Source organism: Panicum virgatum, chromosome 2N (assembly GCF_016808335.1).
Source record: "Panicum virgatum strain AP13 chromosome 2N, P.virgatum_v5, whole genome shotgun sequence".
Taxonomy (NCBI): domain Eukaryota; kingdom Viridiplantae; phylum Streptophyta; class Magnoliopsida; order Poales; family Poaceae; genus Panicum; species Panicum virgatum.
Genome location: NC_053146.1, coordinates 32,284,571 through 32,298,820, shown reverse-complemented (window position 1 = coordinate 32,298,820; position 14,250 = coordinate 32,284,571). Strand labels below are relative to the sequence as shown.

Genomic DNA, 14,250 nt, shown 5'->3' with positions numbered 1-14,250 from the left:
ACAAACACGTGGAAACGTAAGTCTGAGCCGTGGTCGGCTCCCCGGGATGACTCTTGCATCGGCTTTAAGGAGCCAATCGAGTCCCGGTGTCAGATTGGATCTGTTTACATTCGGATATTGATAAATAAAGCGAATAACTGTAAAGCTGCTTCAATTAAATCTAACTAATCTAATCCACGACAATAAAGGCTTCACTGTTAGATCGGAACATCCTACACGTGATTGGGCCTAACGAACGCAACAGATAACTAAACCATAACCCAAAACAGAGGCCTAAGAACTAGCAAGAGCCGATTCCCGGAACAATCCCTATTAAGGCTAAGATAAAGCATCTAGTACACCACCGGATCATCCAACCCGTTTGCAAGGCCTAATCTAACAGATATTACGCCAACTCTTAGAGAAGAGCAAACCATAACAGATTAGATCTACTAGACATAAAAGAAGCAGGGTGTTGCCTTTACGCTGCTAACTCTATGCAACAAGAGCTAGTATAAGATGATGACATGATCGCGTAAAGACAACATGATGTTCGTAAACAATAAGCAACAAAGCGCGATAGATCTACTAAAGCTATGCTACGAACATCAGGATAACTAGTACTACTCGCCATAAAAAACGCTTCAGTACGAGTAACACCAAGGTAAAAGCAAGAACATCGCTGCCCTAATCGCGAGAAGCGATCAGGGCAGCATGGCGCTTATTTGGATGAAACCCTAGGATTAGGGGTGGCGATGCGCCGATATTGTTGTTTGCGAGACGTGATGATGATCTTCTTTCATGAATAACATAGGGTACATATTTATAGTCCGGAGACTTGGGAAACAATCTAAACTAATCTTGTCCCGATCGGACTCTATCTCTAATCTTAAACTGAATCTAAAGATACATGGCCCATGTGGCCCAAATGCTCACACAGGAGCCGATTTACAAGCCTTCTTCAATCTTCTGCCTTAAGCCCATCTTGCTTTCGGCCCATAAATTAATCCTGTTAATTTATGGCGATAACAGTCTCTTCCCTGTCTAGTGTTTTCTGTGACACTTTGAGGCAGGCTCCCATTTGGTTTCTCTGAGGTAGATCTCACCCCCTTATCTTGTTGAGCTGCATCCTCATCTGTAGCTTTGCCATTCTCATTTGTTTTATCTCCTGACATTTCTGGGCCAGCTTGACCAGATCCACTGTTATCTCCACCAGAGTTGGAGTTGCCCCATCTGGGTTTCTTTGGTGAAGGGTTATCATCTTTCTGTCTATCAGAATTTCTTGTCCATTTCAAACCAGTAGCATTTGTCACACTTTCGACTGGAACTTCCCTTTGGAAGACAAAATCATAGAAGTGAAAGTCTAGCTGTCATTCCACCACAGTAGGTACCTTGGTAATGTCTCTGCAGCCAATTTTGGTCCTAGCAAACTCCCATCTCTTTAAGTTATTCTTGTCAATTTCCAGAGGCAATCCCACCAAAGAGGCTACAAAGCTAACTTTCTTATCATTTCTTTTCTCAAGTGGTATTCCAAATATTCTGAACCAGGCTGTTTCAAGTTTGGATTTAGCTCCAACATTCGGGTTCCACAGTTCCACCTTGAAGGTGACATCAGGAACAGTGCCCATCTGCATCCCAGTAAAAAAGGATAGTTCCTCCACTTTTTTGGCAGTGGGAAACCTCATCTGAAAGGTGTTCTCAGAGATCTTCTTGGCAAACCACCTCCAAGTAGAGTTAGGGCCTTCTTGTGCTTTAAATTCAGATTCCAGCTGTCTAGCCGTCACAGAACCTTTGGTGATCTTGATTAGAGCACAATTAGCCATTTCTTTTCCACTCTGTTCCACTCCTTCATTTTGAATGACATGGAATCCCTGTCCCAGAGCTGCAAAACCCACAAAGAGGGCTATACACTCCCAGGGCATCACTTCCTCACATGCTCTGGGTACATGCCCTTCTTTCCTGCATCTACCACATATCAAAGGGCGCACACAGTCTTCTGCCTTGTGACCCACTCTGCCACATCTGATGCAATTTCTGTTGTTGATAGGGATGGTAGAATCATCTGGTTGTTTGGCATCGTCTGTTTGTTCATGTTGAACCCTAGTGTTTCCCCCAGTGCCAGGTTTTTCAGAGTTAGTAGATTGAGCAGACTCTCTCTGAGTAGTATCCTCATTTTTCCTCTGATCTTCCTCTCTACCCTAACTCAGATTTTCCCTTAAATCAAATTCATGCTCTCTGTTCTGATACTGGTTCCTTCCTGCTCCTCTCGGCCTCCACTGAGCGCCCCCCCCCATGGAAAGCACCTTGGTGGAAGCCACCCCCAAACTGGAATCTCGTGTTAGAGCCACGAAAACCCTCCATATTGTCCCCAAAATTCTCATGTCCAAATCTCTCCTCTCTCGGGGGTCGTTGCCCACCAGCAAAACCTCTACCAGCCATCGAATTTCGACTAGACCTGGTAACCTGAGCAAAAGACCTCGAATCCCCTCCAAGAGTGGACCAAATCCTAGAATCACCCCCTCGAATCGGCTTAAGAAATTGGGCGGAAATCGATTCTGAAAAAAACGAGAATCGCAGTGCAAACACCTACCGATCCGCTTCGATCCCAGATGTGCTGAAGCCGCTCGCCTAGATCCGCATCCACTTCCTTGAGGTGAGAACACCAAGGGTTCTCAAGAAGCTTCTCCTGTCGCAGAGAGCACAAAGGGCACTCCTCCTGGGAGGAACTAGGGTTGGGGTCTCCTCCGTGAGGGGGGATCGCTGTGGTAGAGCATGGGATGTGGACGGGATTCTCACCAACTCCGCGCGCCCACCCCAGACGTGGCCATCTCTCTGGTTCCCATGGCCCAGGAGTTAGGGGTGAGGGAACTGCGTGGACGGATGAGGACGCGCCCGCTGCACCCAGTCTACGGGGATCGTGTGCCATGGGCCCTCCTGTCCGGGACGACGACCTCGCTGACGCGGTGGCCCGCGCAGAATCGCGGTAGAGAGACGGCGGCGGCGACGCCGTCGAGCTCGCCGTCGGGCTCTCGTAGGGAGAGAGACGAACCATCATATCTGATGTAGTTGCCATCTGTCCTTACTAGTCCTGACTTCCTCGCCAGCGCTATCTGCCAGCTGCAGAAGCAGGTCAACGTCCTCAAGGCGCAGCTGGCGCGCGCCCAGCGCAGCTCGCCGGCGCCCGCGCGCTGCTCTGCGTCAAGGTCGCCGCCGCGTCCTCCTCCGCCTCCTGCGCCATCTACAGCGGCGGCAGCTTGAAGCTGCAGGTGAGCCCCGTCAGCAGCGCGTTGTCGGGGGAACGAGCGGTGACCGGCGGGCAGGGGAGCGAGCAGTGGCGCGCGGGTGGGGGAGCGATTTGTGGCTCACGGATGGAAGAGCGAGCGGCAGCGCGCGGGAGAGACGACAGCCACCCCTGATGCCGGCGCCGGCACGGCGGACTTCTCCGCGCTCCCGCCGGAGCTCGTGCACCGGGCGCTCGCGGCCTCGTGCGCCTCCGACGTCGCGGCGGCCAGCCGCGTGGCCGCTCCGCGAGGCCGCGGCGCCCGCAGTCCGCGCCGGCCAGCTGCCCGGCGGCCGCGAACACGCCGTCGCACCGCGCGGGGTGCCCGCCGCCTTCGTGAGCCGCATCTGTGCCCGCAACAGGTCCGCGTCGTTTCCTCGCGCGGCTTGCCTGCGAACCGGCACGCAGCCAGGTCGTCCCTGATGGTGGCGGCGGCGGAGGGGCAGCGGCAGCGACGGCGGGGCTTCTTGCGATGGCGACGGGAAAAGGAGAGACGGGCCGATTGGATCCTGGTAATGGATAAGGCGAGGGCAATATTGTCTTTTCAGTAGGGCTGTGAAACGAAAAAGAAAAAGAAAAGTTGAGAGATGAATAAAAAAAGATGAAATCCCTTGAATCGAAAGAATTCGCGTGCGAGAGATTATATTTCGAAAGGTTTGCGAATTAAATGTCAAATCGCATTAGACATGCGTATTGAGTGTCAAATATCGAAATTTCTCGCCGCTGCGTCGTGCGCGTGAACCAGCTCGAGCTCGGCAGCCTCCACGAGCTCAATGTCAAAACCGGCCTGCCGGCGAACACCAGCACCGAGAGGCTCGAGCAGCTCGACGATGACGAGCACAAACTCAGCGTCAAGTTCATTGGCGGCGAACACCGACCCCCCGTAAATTACTTTGCTGCACATGCCCTGTGTTCCACATACTGTGCCGTGTTTGCTTGCTACTACATTTTTTTCCTTTTAGGGAGTTGTTTGCTTCTTTTTTATCATCAATTCGCTGCAAGTTACACGATATCGCAAGTCTGGTACCATAAATGTTATTTTTTTTAACCAACATGCCCCAAACGGCACACTATTCTCCGCAAAATGTAAAGTTTGAAGCCTGTTACGGTAGCACCATTTTCCATTTTATCTTCTACACTTAAATACACTTAACTGCAAACTTTGCTTAGCCTAATGGCAACCATCTAATAGTGTTTGAACACATGAGGGGAGAAGGTCAGGGCCATGGCTGGCGCTTCCGGGTCAAGTCAAGCCGTTCTATCGGCTGCCTGCCATAGCCTGTCCATCAACAGGATTTGCAGCTTGCTTTGAAACAGGGTATGAATGCAAGACAACTTGCTCCTGCTGCCTGCTCTTTTATTCAAAGATCGTACCATGCCAACTGCATCTTCATTATGAAGCCCAAGAAACAAGACATCTATCTCCAAGTTCATACAAGCAATCCCCTTTCAGCTATGACCTCTGTTCCCATTTCTCCCCTCTGCAATGGAATCTGGAACTCTCCTCTCCTAAAAGCTCCAATGGTATATTTCCTACTTTTTCCAAAATTTAACTTTAGCTGAGTAACTCAAACTGCTAATTTCCCCAGGAACAAGTACAAATTTGAACGATCGTTTTCCATTGGCCTGTTTCTGATAACCAAAGAAAAATGTTAAATGTTCTTCTCCAACGAATGCAAATGTATGCATCTATAATATTCAGTTGTCACCATTTCATGTTCAAAGGCACAAGAATTGAGAGCTTCTATAAAGGAGTCGTCCATTCCTGAAAATACTTCAGAGAGAGGCACTGCCTTCATAGAAGTCTCACTGTTTTCAGGTTGCAGAACCTGCTGCTTAAGCTCCTTCTCCTCGTCCTCATACTACATATCTCACTGGTATGAGCCTTGCATAATTTTTTCCATGCTGAACTTGCCACATTGTATGTTTTATAAACCCTTGCAATTTACAATGTTATTAGCAAATCCCAAACGCCCTACTCTATTCAGATAATTAGCTAGCAATCACAGAATAGGATTGGCAATTGCCCTACTTAGAATTATCAAAATTATTTGCTCTCTATCCTGGTATTATAAATACTTTTCCTGCTTAGAGGTACATATTCATGCTCATTAAACCTCCAGGAACTAAGATAGCTGTTACAGAAACACCTTTGCCATAATTGCATACTTTCGAATAATATTACTACATCTTCCTTTGCTGGTTACTACCTGCTTAGAGGTACATAATCATACCCAGTCAAAACTCCATGATCTATAGTACACATGTTGCATTCTTACTTACCTAAGCCTTGGAATAGCAACTGTCTGTTAGCTTTCGCCTTTCCATTCCAATTAAAATGGATGCTACAGAAACATATCCACATAAACAATTACCATAAACCTGAGTGAGAGCTACGGTTACCATTAGAAACTGAATGTTTCCTCCTAAATCTATTTTACTTCTTGTAGGTCAGATGCAACAGCAACCAAGAAGAAATCGAGCAGGAGAAATAGCCATTGGTATGCTAACTGGTGGTAGAATTCAGGTTCCTGCAGTTGAAGTAGGGGCTCTTTTGTTGGGTTCCTTACTCAGCCTTATAATTGCAATACCATCAGAGGACCTTTCAAAACCACTGCAATTTATCATCTCCCTCTTTGTGGCCACACCAGCTGCTATAATCTGGAAAACGATTCTCTATTTACTCATTCGTCACTACCACAACAAACCAAGGAATATATCTAGCTGTGTAACAAATGTTCCTACATTCATTGACCCGTATTTGCCTCCACAATTTGTAAGACTAAAATGGATTGTTCAGCTCATCCAGAAAACTACCTGCATGACCATTTCTGCTCACTGTTGTCAACTATGGTGCCCGCCTAGCTTGTATTGCATCATATTCAGAACATTGTCGGGGTCCTGATGCCGCCTCTAGCGCGCTTTATGTCCCCTTAGTGAATTGCTTCTACTTATCTGTTGTAACTGCCTGTTGCACCTCATCCGTTGGCATAAACACCCAAACAATACCCACATAATCCACCTTTACATCATAAACCTATACAATTTCTACCATGCGCGCGTCCAGCACTAGTAGAGAGGAGGGAGATGCTACCGTCTTTTTTGCTTTTTGACCCTTCACCCAAAATAATTTCACAAATAGACGCCGACCCCTAGCGCCGAGCTTTAACGTCTCGGCGCCGTGATCCACGGCGCTGAGTTGCCCACCACGGCGCTGAGTTGCCCGCCCTGCTCGTTGACGTGGCGCTGATGTGGCAGCGACCCTGGCGCCACACATCTTGGCGCCGAGACGTGCGCCGAGCTCGGCGCCGAGGTCCGTGCCATATCGCCAGCGCTCTCTGCGCCTCGTTCATCCTTCCTCGTTGTGCCCGCCGCCGCCGGCGTCACCTCCGACCGCCGCTTGTTGGGCGCCCCACCCCACCTCTTCCGCGCGCCGGCCACGCCTGCACACGCGAGTCGCGCGACCTCCGCCTGCAGCCCAGCTCCTGGCTCGCCCCTGTCGCCCGCGGCCTCCTCTCTCGGCTCCGCCCGCCGCCGGCGCTACCTCCTCTTCCGCCGCGGCGGCACCACCTCACGGAGGCGAGCACCGCCCCGCCGCCTTCTCCATGCGCTCAAGTAGGCCGGCACTCGCCATCCTCGCCTCCTCCGCGCATGCAGCCCTGTCTCTGCATCTCCGCTCGCCTGTAATCTGGCCGACAGTGCTTCTACCTGGTTACAGAGGTCTCCCTCCTTTCAAGCCTTGAGAGAAGGTATCGATTTGTTTTTACTCTTCCCTAAATTACAGATTATCGAGGAGATCAAAGTTGTCAATTGTAGTCAGTATGCTGATTTGTAATGCCAGATGCTCACTAGTGCTTTCTTCAATGTCGGCAGGTTTTTTTTGTCCGGCGACTTCCTTTCTGCAAACATATGATGGCATCAGCTACAAGTGAACATGAGCAAGAGCGGGATATAGGAATTACCTTGGTCATTTTGCTCGTTCATCTGAACGTTAACTTGATGGTTAAGTAGTAATGCTCACGGGAAGAACAATCGAAATGAAGTAGCCCTATTAGCTTGTATGTGTACGTGTGACTCGAGTTCTATCTCTTTGTATCCATACATGTGCTGATTGTTTGATGTTATATCATTGGCGGCATATCTATATTTATCAATCATCAAATTTACCTAAAGTTGTTCCAGTGTATGTGGTATTTCAGATTTTGTAACTAGCGATATGGGTCAGAGTTGTAGTTCAAATTGAAGAGAACCTGGGCGCAAAGCAGCGTTTTTAGGCATATTTCAAGAACAGATTTAATGTAACAATGCAAGAAGTCAAATCCACGGCTCATCATAGTTGCCCATACAGCGCATATGTAGCAAGCTATACCTCTGCTTCTTTTGGACCTCAAACATGAATGATATTTAAATACACCTGAATGGTACATATAATTTGTTCGATGGTCAAAATACAGTACACTTAGCTAATAATCGTAGCTTTACTTTATACACAGCATTTCCCCCTCAATGTAAGATGATACTTGCAGTTACATGGCAACTGAATGGCCATGGTTCCACAGCTAGTTGATTGATATCAACGGAGATGCTTCTCTAACCGAAGAGCCTAGGAACTAGGATCAGATCGTCGTGCTATCTTCCCTTCAAGCTTCAGTCTTTTGTATGCTTCCCTGATGTGGCAAGGCCTAATCGGTCCAGAATTCTTCCTCAGTCATCACTACCCTGGCTGCAATACACACACAATCAAATTGTTAGGAAAAAGCTAGCCACCAATCAAGAAAAACCACATAAACAAAGGAAGAAATCAAGCTGTTTTGACTTGATATGCATGGCATGGTTTCACCTTTGCAGAAGCAGAAAACACATAGCTGCAAGATGCCTAGCACAAGCCCAAATATGCCAGAGTTATGGATATATAGGTCATATGAAACTATTGTACAACCACTTTCTATTCAAATTATTGATTTGTTTCCCGTAAGCAGAGCCACGGACCTAAACATACTGAAATTTCAATCACCATTTGAAAACAAAATACTGACTGTACATATTTCTCTTTCCCAAATCTATCAGCATCAATCGGATGGCACTAGAATCAAGCAGTCGAAATGGACCTGTGGTGAAATCGAAGGTGATGGAGATCTTGTCCTGGTGCTCGGGCCTTGCGAGGGGGCCTTCGAGCCGGGCGCCGGGTGGAGGAGGTCGTGCGAGTGCCGGCTAGATGCGCGGCCTGCTTGCGCGCGCGGAGGACGAGGCGGGGGCGGCGAGCGCCGGCGTGCTGGCGCGCGCGGAGGAGGAGGCGCGGGCGGCGAGCGCCGGCCTGCTCGAGAGCGCGGAGGAGGAGGCGGGGGCAGCGCTCGCCTCCGGGAAGTGGTGCGGCCGGCGACGGGCGGAGCCGAGAGAGGAGGCTGGCGCGCGGAAGAGGGGGTGGAGGGGTGGGGCGCCCAACAAGCAGCGGTCGGAGGTGACGCCGGCGGCGGGCACAAAGAGGAGGGCGCGAGCAGGAAGAATGAACGAGTTGCAGAGAGAGGACAGGCGGCCGCGGGCGATATGGCGCCGAGGTCGGTGCCACATCAGCGAAATGGATGGAGGTCTATTTGTGAAAATCTTTCACGAAAGAATTAAAAAATAAAAAATGCGGGGAGATGCTAACCAAGGTGAAGGACGCAAAAAAAAATTGCGAAATGGATGGAGGGGTGCTGGATATCGTCGAGCAAGTGGGTCCAGAAAGCTTATTTGCCCAGTGCAGTATAGAAAAGCCGCCTGCCTTCATGAATCCTTGATCACAAATCAACAACAGATTGAGGCGACCGCGCAAATTTATAGCCGGCTGGTATAAAGTTATTACTTTTCAAATGTCTCTATTTTCATCAAGTTAGATAATATAAAATTAATTTTCATCAAGTTTTTTTTGTAAAATTTACATCAAGTTATGAAATATGCCTTAAGAACATATCTATTTGATGTCGTAGATGATATATACACGCTTGATTAAAGTTTAAAAGATTAACTCCGGATAAAACGAAAATTAGATATATTTTGGACATAAATCCTTATTATTATGTCATCCACCCGACCACCACCTCTCTAGGCTCGTATACGAGTTCTCTTCATTTTCCGAGCATGCTCACTACCGAAATTACGATGGATTTTCAAAAGCGATTGGTGTAAACGAGTTTGTGATGACTAGACCTGGGCATAGGCCGCCCGACCCGAAGAACCCGGACCGACCCGCCCGAAAAAAACCCGACCCGACCCGGCCCGAGGAACACGGCGGGCGGGTCTGGGCCATGATTTCAGCCCGGTGAAAAATTCGGGTCGGGTGCAGGCTGAAAACTAAACCCGCGGGCCGGCCCGACGGCCCGATCAAAAAGACACATATGTGATCTGTTATCTTATTTATTTATTATGCCATTTGCCATTTTATTTTATCACATCTGTGATCTGTGTGAACTATTGTCTGTGGTGCATGTGTTGTACAGTTGTTTTATCAGAATTGTGATGTTCGGATCATGTAATATTTAAATTAGTCATGCCTGTACGTTGTTGCTGCTGGTTTCTGGGATCATGTGGGTGACCGTCGGGTCAGCGGGTCGGCCCGCGGGCCGTTGGGTCGGGCTGCGGGCGGGCTCGGGCCAATATTTTAGGGTTTTCGCCGGGCCACGGGCGGGCTCGGGCCATGAGTTTTTCTACCGGGTTTTTTTCGGTCCGATCCGAACCCGACCCGACCCGAGAAATGCCCAGGTATAGTGATGACAAGGTTAGCGGCATGAATTTCATCTTTAGCTGTGATGCTCGTTTCAATCAACAACACCTCTAAACGCTCTTGCCATCGCGCTACAGGCGCGTTGCCTCCATTTCGAGATGTTGAACCAGAGCGAGCACGTGCAGTGCAGAAGTCGAGCGTTCATCACGGAAACGGTGGCCGCGGACGGCCGAGAATGGTCCGGTCCCTATCCGCCCGCCGTGGTCGTCGTCGTCTTCCGGCGCCATCCCATCCCAACACGCATGCTTCTCTGATTTTGCTTCCCCACCAGCTAGAGCTACCTACATAGCCCCCCAATCAATCCATCGGCAGCCTCTCATCATCAAGCCTCGACCATCCGCCGTCCATCCTCGGCCCGCCCGGATCGACCACCCAATCCCCCCGGCGCACGCACGGCGGCGCCATGGACGCCACGCTGCTGCTCTCCGCCTCTGAAGCTACCCTCGCCGCCCGGCGCCACCCTTCTCCGCCCGCGCGCCGCCCGGGGCGGGTTGCGCCAGGCCGACGGCCGGCGTCCTGCAGGTCCGTGCGCGCCCGCGCCGCCGCAGCGGCCGCGCCAGCCGCCGGAGGCGTCACCGGGGTAAGAACGGCGGTCGATTTCCCTTTTTTTCAGTTTCGCTTGATTCTTTGTTTTTTCTTTTCCTCCTGCACCGTTGCCTCGCTTTTACTTTTCTCTATAATTTCTTTGGTTAAGAGGAATTGAAGCTATTTTGGTACCCACACATGTTTAGAATAGTACTCCTCCCTACGCTTTTAAAAATGAATTGATGCTGCTTTGAATTGGAATGTTTAATTATGTTTGACGCCAATCCCTTCCTTTTCCTGCCAAATCCAACCAAGAATGAAATCGTAGACTTTTCTTCTTCAAAACTTAAAAGAAGTGAACAGTTACGCTTGCTGAAGTAACCTCCTTGTATGTTGTAACAAGCTAACAGTTTGTATTACAAAAAATATGTTCCTTTAGATTAGGAGGACGTCCCAAATTTGAAAGCAAACAGAGAAAATTCAATGACAAGAGTCATTCTTGTGCAATTCACACTCCTGTCATTCACATGCCTCTTTCAGCAAGCGCACACATCTAGTGTTCATCTGCCAAGGCAATTGCTCATGTCGGAATCGAATATATGTATATGGGTTTAAACATCAGTTTTGTGCTGATGATCTGCATCCTCCTTGTTCAGCAAAGCAATGGAGTCTACACAGTTGGTGACTTCATGACGAGGAAGGAAAATCTACATGTTGTCAAGCCTACAACATCAGTTGATGAAGGTACCCCCTCCTTCCTAGTGTGATTTCCTAGTGTGATGCCTGTGCTTGTTTGCATGGTAATTTCCGAAGTTGCTCACTTGTTCTGTTTCTTTCTGCGTAGCCCTCGAGCTGTTGGTGCAGCACAGGATTTCTGGCTTTCCTGTGGTTGACGACAACTGGAAGCTGGTTAGTTTATCCTAAATCTTTTTGCCCCAACTGTCTTACAGAGTTAGAATGTTCTTTTGGTGCTATTCTGTTGTTATTGAACTGCATAAACTTAGCTCGGTTTCCTCTGGTAACTTGAATTACACCGATAGGCATGGTTCTTATTACATTGTTATCTTTGATGTCAATTATATTTCCAATATTTGCACCTGCAGGTTGGGCTCGTCTCAGATTATGATCTGTTAGCACTGGACTCAATGTCAGGTATTCATGATTTGCTTGAACTTTGAATCTTTTTCTTAGAAAGAAATCATATTACACCATCTGTTTAGAAAGTATTTTCCATGCATTTCCACATGTCGTCTTTAGTATATTTCATACAACACTTAAATCGTATCCTTTCTCAATTATTTTATTGAATCATGCAATTCATCTTTTTAGTTATATATGTTACTTTATCATATTCAACTCATGATTCAGGAAATGGACTGGCTGATACGAATAAAAACATGTTCCCTGATGTGGATAGTACATGGAAGGTATCTTTCATCTTTTGTATAGCCTGAGTATTGATTGAATTATTCATGTTGGCTAGCTACTATACTATTTAAAGAAATATTGTTTTTACACATGAGCTTGATTTGTCCTGAGTCCTGACCTTTTTAACTCTCACCTATTGAGATGAAGTGCTCTGCTTCAATGTGGAGGCAGTTTTTATTGATTGGAATTTTATATGTTGAGAAAAGCAACTCCTTAGAATAATATATGCTTGCACCACATCAGACTTTGAACCAGATTTTTATTTGTACATCAGAAATTCTCAATCAGTCCAGCTTAAACAATATATTTCTGTAGCAGTTAAAATGAGGATAACATGCTCCACTGTTTGTACTACCAGATTATTTGTCTCATTTGTTTTCACTACTTTTATGAATGAATTTGTGGTCATCTCTTTGCCATAGACTTTTTTTAAACTCATAATCACTGTTCTACAGACATTCCGTGAGATACAAAGGCTGCTAAGCAAAACTAATGGCAAAGTCATTGGTGATGTTATGACTTCTTCACCTATTGCGGTGCGTGAAAATACTAATCTTGATGCTGCCACAAGGTTGCTACTTGAAACCAAGTACCGGAGATTACCTGTAGTTGATAGCACAGGAAAACTAGTAAGTGGATCCATCCTTGCGTTCATGTTGCTGTTCCTTTGGCTTTAGATCAATACCCGGAACAAAATATTATGAGCATTCTTGTGTGTAACATATGAAATTTCCATTCCTGAAGGTTGGGATGATAACAAGGGGAAATGTCGTCAAAGCTGCTCTCAAAATAAAGAAGAAATCTGAAGAAGGTGCTTGAATCGCATAGTGCCTTAGGGGTTCAATTCATTGAGAGATTGATTGATGAAGTTCATTACTGTTGTATATGCAGTAGTGCAGCTCCAAGTTCTACCTAGACACCAATAGATGGATATGGTGTTGTATACGGATTGATATAAATTGCGAAGGGCTTTGATATGGATTCATATAGGAACTGCTTAATTCATTTGAGGTAATCATACTTGGTTCCCTCTCAATATAAGGTAGTGCTAGTGTAGCGGTGTATAGGTTGATGTTTCACTATTTATTTGAACCTTGTATTCCTGGATATTTCTTATTGATTTATATAGTGAGGTCTAGATCTTGTGATATGATGAGAATCTTGTGTTGAGGTAAATATTTCTAGGGTTTGCTACGGTACACAAGTGAATGTGGTCTATTGATCTAATGTCATATTACCTCCTAGGACGTAATAGTTTTAATATTTATCTTATATATTTTAAATCAGAAAACAGATAATTAGATTTAACTTCGGTGCACAATTAGTTGAGATCTAATATTGCTGTGGGAATGTGACATACGAACACATAACAAAAACTATTTTTTTGTGCAATCTCATGAAAACACGGTGATCTAGTTACCATTTTTCATACATGGTAACATGACGTTTTTATACCATGATGCAACGTGAATTTTTGTTTGAGGTGACCTGACACTGTAATAACTTTGCGGCATCTTTGGTTTCCCTAATAACGTGACATATCTTTGCTTCTCTAATAAAGTGAGGCAAGGTGACATTATGTCACGTTGTGCCCATCCGTTACTTTATTAGAGATGGCTGGAGTTATTTAACGGAGTGAATGTGAATCGTATTCTAAGATGTCTGGATTTTTTTGGCTGGAGTTATTTAACGGAGTGAATGTGAATCGTATTCTAAGATGTCTGGATTTTCGCCCCCCTCCGTGCGTGAGGAGCTGCGTGCCGTGATCCGAGAAGACCGGCACTTTTTTCTCTCCGTGCGTGAGGAAGAGCTGCTTGATTCTGTTTTCCCCGATTACATTAAATGTTAAAATATTTTATTTATTCCAAAAATCGGCAGCTGTGATTTCTTTGAACTCTCACCTCCTAGGAGGTAACCAGTGTATGCTTCTGTCATGTCCTTGTTCAGAAACTTGTTTCATCCCGCAGCAGACCAGCCTAAAACAAGTGCTCCCTCTTTTTTAGTACTAGTAAAATGTATGTGTGACACGCACGTATTTAGAAAATATTCTAAACTTATATTATATGTTTATTGTATTTTACAACACTGCCTTGGCGCCCTCAACGACAGCATGTGTTCGATGGGAAAACAACGAGACAGCATGTGTTCGACGAGGAAAACAACGAGGCTAGCAGGAGAGCTTCTCCATGGCCGAGGAGAGCTTGACGAGATCCGTTCGGGGATTGAGACGGGGTGCGACTGACAGACGGATCCAGTGTGGGGGTGTGTAATTTAAGAA

At 46.9% G+C, this 14,250-nt stretch overlaps 1 protein-coding gene and 2 long non-coding RNA genes across 3 annotated transcripts; 2 read left to right on the top strand and 1 right to left on the bottom strand.

Annotated features, from left to right (window-relative positions):
* Nucleotides 1-6,457: 6,457 nt before the first annotated feature.
* On the top strand, nt 6,458-7,440 carry LOC120660211. The gene is made up of 2 exons (XR_005669432.1): nt 6,458-7,008; nt 7,133-7,440. It is a non-coding gene; the product is annotated as an uncharacterized LOC120660211 (long non-coding RNA).
* A 173-nt stretch (nt 7,441-7,613) lies between these two features.
* Nucleotides 7,614-8,825, bottom strand: LOC120660210. The gene is made up of 2 exons (XR_005669431.1): nt 8,368-8,825; nt 7,614-7,982 (listed from the first exon to the last, which is right to left on the bottom strand). It is a non-coding gene; the product is annotated as an uncharacterized LOC120660210 (long non-coding RNA).
* Nucleotides 8,826-10,159: 1,334 nt separating this feature from the next.
* Nucleotides 10,160-13,122, top strand: LOC120660209 (CBS domain-containing protein CBSX1, chloroplastic-like). Its single transcript, XM_039938628.1, has 8 exons — nt 10,160-10,599; nt 11,201-11,288; nt 11,389-11,453; nt 11,648-11,696; nt 11,913-11,971; nt 12,428-12,601; nt 12,717-12,783; nt 12,864-13,122. Exons 1-8 carry the CDS (start codon nt 10,423-10,425, stop codon nt 12,896-12,898), a joined length of 714 nt encoding a protein of 237 aa, XP_039794562.1. The 5' UTR covers nt 10,160-10,422; the 3' UTR covers nt 12,899-13,122.
* The last annotated feature ends 1,128 nt before the right edge of the window (nt 13,123-14,250 follow it).

What these genes read in the sequence shown, in the direction of transcription:
- LOC120660209 (XM_039938628.1), top strand. Translation starts at nt 10,423, where the DNA reads ATGGACGCCACGCTGCTGCTCTCCGCCTCTGAAGCTACCCTCGCCGCC. An exon ending in CCGCCGGAGGCGTCACCGGG is followed by an intron (nt 10,600 to 11,200) that starts GTAAGAACGGCG and finishes CTCCTTGTTCAG; the next exon opens with CAAAGCAATGGAGTCTACAC. An exon ending in AAAGAAGAAATCTGAAGAAG is followed by an intron (nt 12,784 to 12,863) that starts GTGCTTGAATCG and finishes TTGTATATGCAG; the next exon opens with TAGTGCAGCTCCAAGTTCTA.